The 16,292-nt window shown below is 45.1% G+C and overlaps 1 protein-coding gene across 4 annotated transcripts in view; it reads right to left on the reverse strand.

Moving 5' to 3' along the window:
• Nucleotides 1-7,939, reverse strand: part of ST8SIA4 (ST8 alpha-N-acetyl-neuraminide alpha-2,8-sialyltransferase 4) — a 128,724-nt gene extending 120,785 nt beyond the window's left edge. The window contains exon 1 of one of the 4 annotated variants that reach the window (XM_053301162.1): nucleotides 7,572-7,938. In XM_053301162.1, the coding sequence (XP_053157137.1) occupies nucleotides 7,572-7,684 (113 nt within the window). In that variant the 5' untranslated portion in view covers nucleotides 7,685-7,938. Of the gene's footprint in view, nucleotides 1-135; nucleotides 293-7,571 lie in introns of those variants that run through there. The other 3 variants (XM_053301161.1, XM_053301163.1, XM_053301164.1) reach the window with 3 other exon arrangements.
• Nucleotides 7,940-16,292: the final 8,353 nt, after the last annotated feature.

The following is a 16,292-nucleotide window of genomic DNA, read 5'->3' on the forward strand; positions in this document are numbered from 1 at the left end:
TCAGTAGGTCTCAAGGAATTCTGTTTGCTGCATGCAGAAACCTTATCCAACATATTGGACTAAAGAGAGAAAAACAGTACTTCATTAAATCCAAAATGTAGCAGGCTTTTCACTTGCTCAAAAATATCTTGTTACCTTGGTACTTTGATAGGTAAAGAATCATATTATCTTTGGAGGGTCTATGGCAGTGTTCTTCGTGGAAAGGCCCACAAGCCAGTGGTGGCTCCCGCTGACCCTAAATGTGGCTCCCTACTTGTTTATCATGCCTGCACAAAGATTCAGCAGAAGCCAAATACCCCATATAGTTACCTTGTTACCTCAGGAAACAACCCTTCCCACCACACATTGCTGTATGGAACCCTTTCTAACTCTAGTGCATCTTGGAAGGCACATGCACACACAGCACTGGGAAGTGTAGTCCTTCCCAGTCTTTTGCTCATAGAGCTCTATAAGGAAAGCACTGGGAAGGACTACAATTCCCAGCATTCCAAGATGATGCTGGGGCACCACAGGGTTTCATTTCTCTTAAAGCTCCCCTGGGTACTTGGAAAAGTTCAGCACTGCATGGAGGTCTATCACCTTGTGCATCTCAGGTAAAGTTTGTTTGTTTTTGCCAAAGTGGCCCCTGCTTGACAAATAGTGAAGATCACTGATATATGTGCAAGAAAAGGAGCTGCACCTCATCCAATGAATCATACTGATTTACAGCTAAGGGTGCCACCTACTGAAAAACAAAATGATTTTTACTTTATACACAATTTTTCCCCCTGTGGGGAGGGCAAGATTTTTCAAATTGAGGCCATAGTCTTTAAACATACATGCCATAAAGAATAATTGTTATTATGTGTAATCTAGAGTGGAAGATACAAATCAAGTTTCGTTACTCTATGCTTTATGCTTTTTTTCTTCCAACAATATAACCTTCTTGTTGTTGTTTTTTTAAAAAAGCCATTCCTACTTTTCTTCTTCATATATCTCTCTGCCACACTTCAGTATTCTTGAAGTATACTTCACAAGGAAAATGAACAAAATGCATCAAGGTACAGAGAAAAATTACATCAGAGAGGATTTTTGCGTCCATTAGGAATTCTCAAGAAGTGGCATGGGAGACACGAGCTAGCTTTTCACAACGTTTGTGTCCCTGAAAGTGCTAATGCTTGAAATACAGCAGACCTGAGAGTTCACAATTTAGTCAGCATCTATATCAAAGCAGATGTGGGGTGGTACATTAAAGCAACCTTATATTATTTGTGAGATTGCAAATCCCAACTGTTCTGCATTATGATACTTCTCCAGCTCCAAGTTCAAGGTATATTGTTGTTGATGTCTTTGCCATCTCCAGCATGCTTATATCCACCCTCATTTGCTGTTCCAACTAGAGCCCTATTCCAGTGCAGTGTTCCCTCTAACAGGGATTCCCAGATGTTGTTGACTACAGCTCCCAGCCTTCCAAGTTGCAATGGCCTTTGGCTGGAGATTATGGGAATTGTAGTCAACATCTGGGAATCTGTTAGAGGGAACACTGTTCAGGTGCCATACTCAGAAGCAGCCATCAATGAGAGCATGGCAGCAAGCACTAGCCCACACATAACATAACCGCACACTGTTCACAAGTACAGCACAGGCAAAGAGGCACTTTGCAAAGTGGTGTTCTCTATATATTTAGCAGGGGGAAAGCAAATGACCCTATTCAATGCCAGCACAGTGTCTCTCCAGTGACTGTTGCCAGTGTCTTTCTTTCTTTTAAGACTGAACGCTTTGAGGAAGGATACTATCTTCATCTTCTTCTATGTAAGCCTTCTATGCTTTTCTATTTGTTGAAAATCAGTTATAAATAAATAAAGTGTCTGAAATTACAGACACTGTACATAAGGACAGATTTTCTCCATGACTGGGAATGCTGGGTGCCTGGTGTTCCCAGACACCACGAGAATCTCTCCCTGAGGACAGCATTTGCCTCCTTAGGCAAACACTGTATTCTTGGAATGTATGAGAGCAGGGTTAAGGAGCACATCAATATGAGGAGTGAGGCTTGCCAGCACACACCTGTGTACTCAGGTACAGCATCCACACTTTAAGTAACACCTAAAAGGGCTTTAAAAAGGTAAAGTGTGCCATCAAGTCGGTGTTCACAGAGCCCTGTGGTTGTCTTTGGTAGAATACAGGAGGGATTTACCATTGCCATCTCCCACACAGTATGAGATGATGCCTTTCAGCATCTTCCTATATCGCTGCTGCCCAATACAGGTGTTTCCCATGGTCTGGGAAACATGTCAGCAGGGGATTCGAACCAGCAACCTCCGACTTGCTAGTCAGGTCATTTTCCCGCTGCGCCATTAGGTGGCTTAACAGGGCTTTGGGCAACTGCATTTGGGACATCAGCGACATCCTTCCCTGAGCTAGCCAAGCACTTTTTAAATTCCCTTGAAATACACAGGACTTAACTTCAAGTGCTTATGAGCTTAACATTAGCTGAATTGTGATCCTTGTCTGTATATGTGGCATTTAAGCATTATTTTTAGGACCCCACCAATGCTTTTATGCAAAAGCTGCTTGCTTTCCAAAACAATATTCCAATACGTTGTTTATTTTAATTCACCACTGTCAGCAAATCTGTAGCTTAAAGAACAGCTATGCCTTCCAAGAGAAAAGAGGCAGCAACATACTTTGAAAGAGCAAGCCGGATTTAGTTTGGCACCCCAAAAATCACACACTCTGGAAATTCATCATCCCTCTTATCAGCACACTTAAGCCTGCATAAGTTGATGCACAAACAGAAAGGCCATTTGTCTTGTGTAAACCAAACATATGTGAACTAAGAACTTATTTCCAAAAGAGAACACAATCAGCGCCTCAGTAGCTCACTCAGTAATCCTTGACTTTATGGCCTGATACTTCTGAGTAAATATGCACAAAAGGTATCACCGAGTTGAATGAACCCTTGCTCCCAACAAACTACAGAATGTAACAGAAGATGTATTCAGAGACACAGTATGGGTACAGCACTGGGGCAAATACAGCATTAGTGCTAACAGGCAAATTGATGCCATCATTCCTAAGAAGAAATCTGTACATTTTATGAAATGCAGGATATACACAGAAACCTGAGAGGCACTGTGAGTCAGTTGGTAAATCATAGCAGTAGCACACTGCTATTGGTCTACTAAAACTAATCGCTGACTACGGTACTCAATAAGAATGCTTTTCAAAAGGCTCAAACGGAACATTTCCTGAATGATACTTACCCAGTAGTATATGACCAGTAACAAAAGAATGAGTCACACTGTACCTGCTACTGTTAAAGGAACAGATTCAATTGACCTGTGTTGGAGGTGTTCAATGAGCTTAGGTATCTAAGTACAACTAGAGCATTAGCTTCTCATACTCTCATACTGGGCTGCTAAGATGTCTCACCAAAGTAAAACAGAAAGTTTGCTAATTTGGGAAAGGGTGGCGGGGGGGGAGGGGGAGAGAAGATACCAGTATCTGGTCTTGCTCCCAACAATAAAGCAAGAAATGAATTATAGAAATGAATTCATTTCAGAGGATGCTGAAGATGCCTACAAATTATATACCCTTTTTTTTCTTTTAATGCTTTCACTTTATTGCATATTATGAAAAAGATCTTTTCCATCAATTAATTTTTTAAAGTTAACGTATTTCAACAGATGTTAAGTAGACACTTACAGAACCAACAAATATATGCCAGCTATAAATATGCAAGTGTAAAATAAAGATGAAAAAGTTGTAAGAATCTAGACAAGCACAAGTTAAGCAAGCTTTAGCTATGTTCCTAAACACGTCTGCAGTGAGTCTCTAACAATCCAATCCTACGCACATGAACTGGAAGAAAGTGCCACTGAAATGGATAGAACTTTCAATTAAAGTGTGTAAGTTCAGCACACTGATAGCAAAATCCTCTAGCCAGAGCATAACAAAAACAGGCGATTATTTGTTTTGCTCCATTTGTGGACAACCACAAACTGAAGAGGAAGTAACACGTGCCTCCTTGATACCGTCCCTCCCTAGGAAGCAGCCAGTGGGGAAACTTAGCAACAAAAACTTTTTTCAAAAGAAAAGGGAGCACAGCATTGCTTCACTGACAAGCAACAAAGCAAGGTATGTAATACAATATCCTGTTCTGCTGCGATTAAGTGTGCATGCATTTTGAGAGAAGTTTGGTACTGATGTGAGCAAGAAGCAGAGTGTTTCCACCCTTGCAAGCATGCACAGGCTCCAGCCCCACTGGAAAATTCACTCATGTTTTATTATTTTATTATCATTATTTACATTTTATATCCCACTCTTCCTCCAAGGAGCCCAGAGCGGTGTACTACATACTTAAGCTTCTCCTCACAACAACCCTGTGAAGTAGGTTAGGCTGAGAGTTTTGCAAGTTCTCATCCTACAAACATTGCTTAACTTCATTAACATCGTGATTACCAACACCAACCCTTGGGTTGACATTCACACTCCCTAAATAAAGTAGATTAATATTCCCTTCTCTTCCAAACATGCATTCCAAAACTGAAGGAAGTACATCCTTTCACAACTCTGATGGGAAATGGATTCAGATCTTGAATTGACAGTTCAATTTTAAACGCATTTAAGGAATAACAAAAAGAAATATTTAAAGTCTTACTGTTATGCACGCAACCTAGGTTTTAATATACCAATCCTAACAAAGAAAGGAAGACTGCAACTGAACCTCCAAAGGGAAAAAAATATATAGGCAAAGCAATCTGAGAGCTTTTAATTTAGCAAACAAATTACAAACAGGAAAGAAAGGTGGGTGGGGCAGCAGGCAGGATGGATTTCGCTTTCCAATAGAATCCTAACATTACGGTCCACACTCCAGAGTTGTAATTACTGGAGTTAATGGAGGAGGCATTTTACTATCTGGGTTGTGCACCGGTGTTTTTTGTTGTTTTGTTTTAGCGGGGTGGAGGAAAGAAAAGCAGAACGAACCCGCCTGCTTTTCTAACGAACCCGCCTTTGTGTCTTCCACTGGGCATCCTGAGAGGTGTAAAGCCACCAGCAGCAAAGCGCTTTTCCTGTTTAGGCTAGCCTTGCAAAACCGCCTCTCGGATTTTCAGTCTCGCCAAGAGGAAATGCACAGCCTCTTGCTGACAGAGCTGCACTGCTGAGGCTTCTGCTGCTTCCTTCCACCGCGTCCTCTCCTTAGCCAGCTGTGCGCATCTGGCCCGGAGAAACCAGAAAGCGATGAGGGAGATACTGAGGGAAGCAGGTGAGCTCCAGCGGTGCAGCTCACAATCGACAGCTTTTTCCGCGGCTGCCTTTGGAGATCAACTAAACTGAGGAAGGGCGACGCGTGCTTATGAACCAGATGCATGCAAAGTCGTGCGGCAATGCGCTAGCTTTTCCTAGAAGATCTGCTGCTGCAGATTTTGGAATTGGGATCATCTTGGCAGCCCTGCCGAAAAAGAAGGGGGAGTTCAGCCTGCTGCATGCGAATTAATATAAACAGGAAGGAGTCCTACTGTACTCAGGGAGACTGGCTTCCAAGTAAACATGCTTAAGGCACGGGGGTTGCAAGGATGCGAACTAGACAATGCATTCTCTCCGGTGCCCCACTGAGGAACCTTCCGCCTGTCTAGTATGCTACTTCCACGCTCTGAGAATCCACACAGATTTCCTAAGGCACTAGCAGGATTGCAGCCAGAGACAAAGATGCAAGCCTAAGCGCATGTAAGCATCAAAATGCAGAGAGAACAAGGGAGAGGCATGCATGCCTCCGAGCCAACAGAGCCCGCAGCTACTTTCACACACACCTTGTGTCTATGTGAAGATGCAGGGGGCTGCGGCTACGCTTAAGGGGTTGCAATCTGTTCTTGTACGTCAATCATTCTGGGTTCCCTATAAGGACATCATCTCCACACCACCACCGCGCGCCATCCATGCATACCCACGTCTCCAAGGCACAAATCTACACCCAACACGCGTTTCAGCATAGCCGTAACGTCTGAACATGATCGCAAAAAGCGCCGGTGAATCCAGCAACCCAAATCTTTCGTGGATACCGCCGCCCCCTCCGGGGGTGCAAACATAGTGAAAGCGTGAAGAGCCGCTCCTCACTTATTTGGAGACGGAGAATACTTTGGTGGGGCGGTGGGAGAAAAAGATGGGTTTGGCGGAGGGTCATTAAAGTGAGGGGGGACTCAAGTATTCGGAAGGGTCTGCACCCCTGCCCCCCCCCCACACACACACATTTATCCTCGCGGAACCACCACCACCCAGATCCCACCACCACCACTACTCTCGTTGGTCTCTCTAGTTTAGCAAGCCTGCGAGAATCAAATTTGCATTGTATAGGAATAAAAATCCTGTAATCTATCTTTTAGCTTCTCGTCCAGGAAAGTATTTCGGGGGGACTTAGCTAAAGCTAACTTTTCACGGGACATTTTGAAGTTTGTTGGGGTGGGAGGGGTGTTAATCATTATTGCCGCCTGACAGATGGGAAGAAATGACATCAAAGCCTCAAGAGGAAAGCCGCACGAGGCTTTGGACTTTGGAGGTCTTCTCGCAAGAGAAAAAGAAAGAGAGAGAAGGTGGTCTTTGTAAAATAAGAGTTTCCAAGAGGAGATGCGTGTTCCTACAGTGAACGAAAACTGCACCAGTACCGCTGAAGTGAAGTCTCAGAGAACTTCTCCGGGTTATCACATTCAACCAGCCGAGGTAGAGGAACTTCCTAAAGAAGCTTCAAGAAGCTCCAATAAGGCTGAAACCCTAAACACACTTGTTAGGGAGTAAATCCAGTGGATCACAATGTGGGACTCAGACATGACGCGAGTTACCATGTTGAGGCTCGGAATGCATGAGCGCTATGGTTAGTTGTCCTCATGCTGCTGAGGCAAGGGACTGGGGAGTCTGCTATGAGTAAGAAATGGCTGCTGTGGGACAGTATTATCTCCGCTTTCACAGCAACGTCAAAGGCTGCAATGCACTATGCACACTTACTTGGCAGTAACTCCCATTAAAGTCAACAGAACTGACTTCCGAGTAAAGATGCCCAAAAGCAGGCTGCTAGATCCTGGGACCTGTGCCTGCTAAACTTGCGAGGGATGCCACTCCCCCGCCAGCACGAAAACATAACAGATCCGGCGTGGCGCCGCTTTCTGCACGGCAAACCTCGGGCGCTACTTTCGAACCCATCGCTGCTTCGAAGAGCGTGTCCCTGCCCTGCCGCGTTTATCTTTATCAATGACCCCACCCCGACGCGCGCCCTCTCCTTGGAAAACACCCTGTGCGTCCAAGGCGATCGAGAAGCATCATGTGCGACCACATTTTCACTTCGAACTCTTCTTTCCAGACACCCACAGTTATTTCAGCCTTTGAAACATCTTCCCCCTGCACCCAACCCGAACGCTTCGTTATGCCAGGCTGCAGAGCCGAAAAGCACAATATCTTAAACAGGAACCCATTTGATAAAGAAAAGCCCGGCGAGTCAGGAGGGAAAGGCACAGTCAGCTCTTGCGGCGCCTCGCCGTGCGCGCAACCCGGCTTCCTTTCCCCTTTTGCCACATCCCTGTAAAAGAACGCTTTGCATTTACCCGGCGGGTATCGTCTCCTGATGCTCCTCAGTTCTTGCGATCTCTTTTGTCTTATAAAAGATCAGGAGGATACTTATCGTGCAGACAGTCCACCTTTTCCGGATCGAACGCATCTCTCTCGCAGATATAAATTCCTCTCCTGCTTCCTTTGTTTGGCAGGACGGTTGGCGTGGAGGGGGGGGGGAGAAGAGAATGGGGGGAAAATAAACGATCAACAAAAACAAAAGAAATGCTGGCGATGCGCAGCGGCTGCTGCTGCTTCTTCCCTGGGCAAAGTCCTCTTGCCCAAAGTCCCTTCGCTCCACAAAGAGCTCAGCTTCTGCGCGTTCCTCTCACGTTGCCTTTCAATTTAGGTAACGGCAGAGGCGGCAGCCGCCAGTCTCCGGGGCGTCGCTTAGCCCCTCCCTTTCCCTGCCGGCGAAATGATGAGCACAGCGCGACCAATAGGTGGCCAGACGAGGCGGAGACCGCCGCTTCCCCAACTTTAAAAACGTTTTCCGGAGAGAAGCGTCGCTCTTGGCGGTGTGTCCGAGAGCCGTGCACGGCGACGACAGAAGCGGTAACTGCGCTGTCAGCTCGTGTTCACCTATGCAGGTTTACTCCACAATCACTCAGCAGCCTCAAACTGAGATCTGTGGGGTTTACTCCCAAGTAAGCGTGCAGAGCGTGCAGCTCTTATTGGCCTCTTAATGCCTCCCGTAAGATTACCAGCCCCAGCCTAGGGCTCTTTACTCAGATGTAAGGGCAATGATTGATTTCTCTTCAAGATACAGCGTAGCTTTGAAAGATGGAGAAGAGTTCAGAGTTGGTTCGATAGACTGTACCACTGCAAACTACAAGTGGGGAATTTCCACATTTGATTGCCACTCTCTCCCACAATAAACTCCTTGCATTTTTTTTAATTAAAAATAACTAGTGCATCAAGGAGAAAATATTCCAGCCCCTTTGCCTGGGGTACTGCTTTTCTGTTTGCATGGGGTTCCCCCCCCTTTTTTAAATAGAGGATGTTAAAAATGTGATCACCCTGCCTGCATTCTGAAGTTGTGCAGTCCATTCAGCCACCTCCGCCTTGTGCCATCTCATTCTACTGCATGTGTGAACCAGGGCTTATGTGTTCACTGATGCATGTACACACATTCACAGGTTATGTTCAGTGCTTGCACACTGAATATACAGTGTACACAGGTACAGTCATGCATGTGTAATGCTGAATGCAGAGACATAAGTACACTTCCTTTCTGTACCATGCATTTGAAGGGTCTATATCCAGGTTCACTTTTAAAATGAGCACAGGTGCAGTCATTCACACAAACGTGTACAAATATTCAGAGATCTGTACACTTGAACAACATGACGTCTGAATCAGGCTGTAGTAAGCAGCCAATCCTGGCATGAAGCTATCCCAGAAATGTCTATCCAAAAACTTCAGGATGTTAACTCAAGCGCTTTGAGGAGTTCTGGTAACTCCACTGCTTGGTACTGCATATGTACCATATAAAAGAAAGGGCATGTGGTGGGAGTACATATTATGTGAAGTCAAAGGAAGAAGGAGTTATGCTTTATTGGAAGCTGGCTTTGTCCTATCTTTTTTGCAGTGACTCTTCAGTCTGCATCTGAAGTTGCTTCTGAAAAAAGTGTGGGTGAGCAGAATTTGAGGATAAGATACATGCTTTTGTGGGTGTATTCATGAGTGCTGTTAGACAATACGTTCCCTGCCCTGAGTTTCAAAAGGGAACATACCAATATACATACTGACCATTGCCCTATCTTGTTTTCTTTTGAAAATAGTCTTTTTTAAGAAAAAGAAAGAAAAGAAAACATGTAGGTGGCCTGGTCCAACTGCTATTGACTAAAAACAAACAAACCCAAAGCTGGTCAGGGCTCATTAAGCTTCACATGTAATTTGGCCCCTAGTTTGCTAAGAAAGAGCTAGGAGGACATATATACACTACCCAGAACCTTTGGATGGATAGGGCAGTATAGAAATGTAATTAATACAAAATAAGTATATGAAAGAAAAAATGATGGATCACCAATAGATCTCCCACCCCCCACAAAAATACCTTTTCTGTTCCTAGATGAGAGTATATTTTGATGTAGCTCTTAGACAGAGTTAAGTAGTAACAACACATTGCTAACTGAGTACGTAGCACATTTCCTTTGTAATGAAAATGATTATTGCAATACAAAATAATGTCTATTGCAAGCACAATCATCTACTGCAGAAGCTGTCTCCCTACTCACATCCATTCCTTAATGTAGTTGTCAAAGAGTTGTCAACAGAGGGAGGTTTCCTTGAAGAGGAAGTTCTCTCTGGATTGTGTCAGTGATATGGTTAAGTTTCAATGGTTAAGTTTCATTTCATTGTGCTGCACAGCACAGAACCAACAAGCAATGGAAACCCTGTCTTCAAATGATACCACTTATTTGATAACAAAACTGTGTACAGAAATTTAAAGAATGTGGGTTATATATAATGAATTATTTCTATGAAGAAATGTTAAATAGTTCAATTACCAGAATGAACACTCCAGCTGAGAAAAATCCAGTTTCATGGCCATTAAAGATGACTCAGTTTGCTTCATGAAGTGGTCCTGGAAGAGCAAAATGTGAATAATAGAAATAATCATGCATTTGAGCTGCTTAAATCACATTGTGCTAATTAGCACATCCAGTATCCATGCATTTTAGGGAAAGCATAATCTATGTACTGAAAAAGCATAATCACACAGAAATCTTAATTCTTGCATTACCGTATGAAGCCTTTGGTAAAACATGAATATCTGACCAAAGCTTTGGAGAAGCTTCTCTCTTCCCTGAGTCAGGTTATGCCTTCAGAAATGTCACCAGTGGCTGATAACACCTATACACAGAAGTTTGATTGAGCCTGACCATCTCCGCTTTAATGTGGTCTTACCTTTTCAACAATTTCCATTTTTCCAAGTGGAATTGGGCATTGGGGGACACCAGAAACTACCTCTGAAATTTAACAGCTCAACCCATTTCATGGACAGAATACTTTGCTCACTTTGTCCCATGATATGATGCAGGGACGTAAATATAATAAGGCAATGGGAGACCATTGTCTCAGGGCCCCCTGCCTCCAGGGGGGCAGAGACATGTCTCGTCCTGAGCTTCCTTGAATATTTAAAAAAAAAAATTTAGAGGAAGGCAGTGACAGGGGGCGGCATTTAAAAATTTTGTCTCTGGGCCCACTCCAACTTTGTTACACCCCTGATATGATGCAACTTGGGTGAGAGTCTGGGGCAAGAATGCTTCATGCCATGTAGCCACACCCATTTTGGCTCAAGGAGGACCATTGTCCACATAATGGTATAATGCAGTTGCAGTCTACAGCAAAGGCAGAGCTTCCTGTTGAAGCAGACTGAGACTACATGGTTTCACACACTTTGGGCAAAACATGCTGGTTGTCCATGCTGAATACAGTAAGTGAACTCAGTACTCACTATGTAGTATGTAGCTGGCATTAACCTCACCTCACCTGGGCACTGGTTCAGCCACCAGCTGAGTGAGATTTTCCTGTCTCCCCTCCCTTGATTGAGATGGCCACAGGAACTGATACATGGCAATGTGGGTGGAATTTAAGGAAGGAAGGGGTGGGGAAGAAGTACCCCCCACCTCAATTAGTCTTCCTTTAGTTTCAGGAACCAGCTGTAAAGAGGAAGTTAGAGCAGAGGCAACCAGACTGAGAGGATTTACTACAACCAGCTTCTGAACAAGCCAAGCCTAGGAAGGGGCTAGGTAATCCACACTATCACGTCTTCTTCACCATGAGCCCCACCACCTATTAAGATCATCTGGAGAGATTTGTCTGCAGTTGCCACCAACTCATTTAGTGGCTACTTGGGTAAGGGTCTCCTCCGTTGCTGCCCCTGGACTTTGGAATGCGCTCCCTGTTGAAATAAGAGCCTCCTCATTTCTGGCAACTTTTTAAAAGGCATTGAAGATACATCTACTCCCCCAGGCTTTTTATTAGATTTATGGTTTTAAAATTTTAATGTTGTTTTTAAATAATTTTAATGTTAGTGATTTTAATTGTTCAATTGATTTAGTTTTTATTTTAATTGTTTTGTTTTTATTTTGATCTAAACCGCCCTGAGCCAATTTTGGAAGGGTGGTATATAAATCAAATAAATAAATAAATAATATTTTCCAAGCCTAGGAAGGGGCTATGGGAAGCATCAGTCACTTTGCCTCCCAGTCAAATGTAAAGCTGGGAAGGGACAGTTTCTGAACAGTTGGCTGATGGCAGGGGCGTAGCAAGGTTGTAATGGGCCCAGAGACAAGATTTTAAAATGCCCCCTCCCCTCACTTAAGCTCATCTCATGAAGTAAAGAAATCTTAAATGAGGCTGAATAGTAGTAACAAAAAGCATAGTAAAATGCCATTGAAGGACATGCTGTTTTGGTAGCTCCAGGTCTTAACATTCACATCAGTTTTGGAGGATGAATACAACTGAAGGAAGCCCGGGCGGGTGTGCAGCTGGGGGAGTCAGTCATGTGATTTGCCTCTGGGTGCTCCCCAAGGCTGTGAGCCCCCAGACAACTGTCTCCCCTTGCCATATTATAGTTACGCCCCTGGCTGATGGGAAGCTTTCCATCTCTAAACAAAAATCTGAATGAGGGAATTCAGGAATCCTCATAGCTTTAGTCCTCAAATCTTCTTGTGATGAACACTCTCTCTTTGATTCCCCTTTGGGCTGCCATTTTGGAGTGGTGAAAAAGCTGACATCCCCTTGTTATCAAAGGATGCAGAGGTTTTTTGCTGCACTGGGTCCAAACAAAGGCCTCTGTTGCAAAGTTCCAAAGGGCCTCATCCTGCCTCACTCATCTTCCAGGTCCAAGTCTTTCCTGGGGTCCTGGCACACATCCTTCTTACAGTCAGACGGGCCTTATTTATATGTATGAGAACTGTGTTGTGTAGTTAGCTGCTTGAAATGTAACCAGGTAGAAGCCACTCCTTGTGGAAAACCATTTAGTATTAGGCAGCTCCCTCATGCAGGTCCAGCAGTCTGAAACATTCTAGCACACACACACACACACACACACACACACACACACACACACACACACCCTTTTTCTTTATCACAGAAACAGCTTGCCATGTGGGACTTCCTCCACACATCTGCATTTCAAACAGCAACCCAGAAAGCAATTTGCACATATGAGCCCTGTCTGTCTCAAGCCCTGTAAAAATTCTTGCCCCTCCACATAGGAATTTGCCAGCCCCTCCATGTAAACCTTTAAACCTTATGCCCTGCTCAGAAGTGGACGGAACCACCCTGCTCTTAAGAATACTTGAACCTTTCTGTGTTTCATAAAAATGCTATAATGAAGGTGGTATGTTAGAACACCTTAGCGGATTTTTAGCTGCACCGTATTTGCTAAGAATTAGAGAAAGCTTTTGTCTGGTGAAACATAAGGTGTACGGCTTAGCAAGATTCTTCTTCTGTATTTTAATAATCGTGAATTCTTTCTTGTCATTTTGCTAACCATTCTCTGTGGGAAACATAGGTTGATAATGTGGATTATGGCCCAGGAAGCTTTATATTTGAATTCATGACAACCCCAGCAGATTTTCAATTGTTGCATGAAAAGTGAGCCCTCCCTTCATTCATTTTAGTCTGAAATAGTGATTGATCATTACATATAAAAGCATTATAATAAGAAAGTACCTGACACTCTTATTGTTAGGAAATGTATTATGTCAGGTGATGGAACTTACCTCCAGTATGTTTGCTTAAAGTAGTATCCGAGTGGACAGTTTTTTAAATGATGAAAGTTACCCTGGAACAGTGTCTCCTGAACCCAATGTTCAGCATCTGATATTCACAGTCTAAAGGGATAAATTACAGGAGAATGAAAGAGAAACAACTCATGGCTCGTAGATCACCTGCTAATGCAAGTATTAGTTGTTAAGCTGCAGGGATATTATGATATGAAGATGGAGTTCATAGAGAAACTTAAGGCCAAGCAACATGTATTCTGATAGAGAAGGCAATTCTTCCTACAGGCAATATAAAGAAGAAGAAGAGCCAAGCAAAAAATCTGTGGGAAGTTAAAACTGGGAGTGGGAAACTACTTAACTTTTTTCCTTTCTGCCATTGACTATGGGGCAGCTATCCCAGTGGTGGTGGTGAATAGAAGAAGTAACATTGGCAGGTCAGCGGGCCATTACAGGGGAAGGGTAGTCAGAAATTTAATAGCTGTCTCCCTTTCTGGCTGTCCTGCCAGCTCTTTGACCTCGGGGAGCACTGCCAACAACCCACATAGCTTTTCCCTAGGGGTGTGCCCAAACCGGTTCGGAGGCCATGCTGGAGGCCTCCGAACCAGTCCGGATCCGAGCCGGTCTGGAAGCTCGGCATGGAGGGGGGTTGTACCTTTAAGGGCGGGGGAGTAGTACTTCCCCCCCGCCGCTCTTCCCCCTCCGGCGCTGTGGCTTTTCGTAAAGTTTCTGGGGGCGGCAGCGTTCCTCCCTGCCGCCCCTGCCCCCATCGTTAGCCTGCCAGAGTCTCAGTCAGTAACATGCATACGCCCGTTCCGGTGCGCGTGCACACCCACCACCACCGCGCATGCTCTGCATACGGGCAGGGGCGGCATGGAGGAACGCTGCCGCCCCAGAAACTTTACAAAAAGCCACAGCACCGGAGGGGGAAGAGCGGCGGGGGGGGGTTAAGTACTACCCCCCCCGCCCTTAAAGGTGCAACCCACCCCCATGCCAAACCGGACCGGTTCAGAGGCCATGCACATCCCTACTTTTCCCTGCTCCTCTGTAATGCCAGGTCAGTCCAAAATAAATCTGAACTCATCCATAATTTGATTGGTCCCAGCTTCTCCCGCCAGGATATTCTGTAGAGAAGCAGGTGAGGGGACATGGGCGGGGAGGTTGGGTGGCTGTGGTCTATAAGGATAGCATCTTCCTTACCAGGGTCCCTGTCAGGGTATCGGACCATATTGAATGTGTGTACTTGAGTTTAGGGACCAGGGATAGATAGGCACTTCTGTTGGTGTACCGATCGCCCCGCTGCCCAGCGGAATCCCTTACTGAGCTCACAGACTTAGTTGCAGAACTTGTGTTGGATTCTCCCAGACTCTTGGTGCTGGGGGACTTCAATGTTCATTTTGGGACCAATCTTTCCGGGGTAGCTCAGGAGTTCATAGCAGCCATGACAAAAATGGGCCTATCCCAAGTGGTCTCTGGACTGACGCATATTGCAGGTCACATGCTTGATTTGGTATTTTACTCTGATCAGGGTGGTGTTCCGTGGGTGGGGACTCCTGTGATTTCCCCATTGTCATGGACGGACCACCATCTGGTTAAGGTTGGAGTTACAACCGCTTTCCACTTTCGCAGGGGCGAGGGGCCCATTAGAATGGTCCGCCCGAAGAGGTTATTGGATCCACTAAGATTGCAAGAAGCCTTGGAGGGATTTAATGTTGGTTTTGCTGGTGATCCTGTTGATGCCCTGGTCGAGAATTGGAACAACTTGCTCACCAGGGCAGTAGACATAATTGCTCCCAAGCGTCCCCTCCAACCCGCTTCAAATTTGGCCCCTTAGTATACAGAAGATCTACGGGGGCTGAAATGGCAAGGTAGGCGACTGGAAAGCAAGTGGAGGAAGACTCGAGTCGAATCTGACAGATTGCAACATACAGCACATCTAAAGATCTATGCTCAGGCAATACGTGCAGTAAAGAGGCGGTTCTTTTCTGCTCATATTGCCCCTGCGAATTCACATCCAGCGGAGTTGTTCAGGATTGTGAGGGGATTTGTATCTGCCCCCCCGAACCAGAATTTGGAGTCATCAGTTACCCACTGTGATGTGTTTAAAGAGCTTTTTGCAGATAAAATATCTCGGATTCGGGCCGACCTAAATGGAGACTCCACAATTAATTTGATGTCTGAGCTGGAGGTGCCCAATGACTCCTCTTATGGGATTCGACTGGTTTGGTTTCAGTTTGTGACTCCTGAGTATGTGGACAAGCTTCTTGGAGCGGTGAGGCATACCACTTGTTCTCTTGACCCTTGTCCAACATGGCTTGTTCAGGGAGGTTGTTGTAAACAGCCTGGTGGGAATAATAAATGCTTATCTGAGGGAGGGCAGGATGCCTCCTTATCTTAAGGAGGCAATCATTAGACCTCTTCTAAAGAAGTCTGCATTAGATCCCTCAGAGTTGAGCAATTATAGGCCTGTTTCCAACCTCCCATGGCTGGGCAAGGTAATTGAGAGGGTGGTGGCCTCTCAGCTCCAGGCAGTCTTGGAGGAAACTGATTATCTAGACCCATTTCAAATTGGTTTTCGGGTGGGCTATGGGGTGGAGACTGGGAGAGATCATCAGGGGAGTTGGAGCTGGGTGTTACCAGTATGCTGAAGACACCCAGATCTACTTCTCCATGTCAACTTCTTTGGGAGCTGGCATAGCCTCCCTAAATGCCTGCCTGGAAGCAGTAATGGGCTGGATGAGGGAGAATAAACTGAAGCTGAATCCAGATAAGATGGAGGTACTTATTGTGTGGGGTCAGAACTCTAGAGACAATTTTGATCTGCCTGTTCTAGATGGGGTCACACTTCTCCAAAAGGAACAGGTTCGCAGTCTGGGAGTACTTCTGGATTCACAACTCTCCCTGGTTTCTCAGGTTGAGGCAGTGGCCAGGGGTGCTTTCTATCAGCTTCGGCTGATACACCAGCTGTGCCCGTTT

The sequence above is a fragment of the Hemicordylus capensis genome, chromosome 2 (assembly GCF_027244095.1).
Source record: "Hemicordylus capensis ecotype Gifberg chromosome 2, rHemCap1.1.pri, whole genome shotgun sequence".
In the NCBI taxonomy this organism is placed as follows: domain Eukaryota; kingdom Metazoa; phylum Chordata; class Lepidosauria; order Squamata; family Cordylidae; genus Hemicordylus; species Hemicordylus capensis.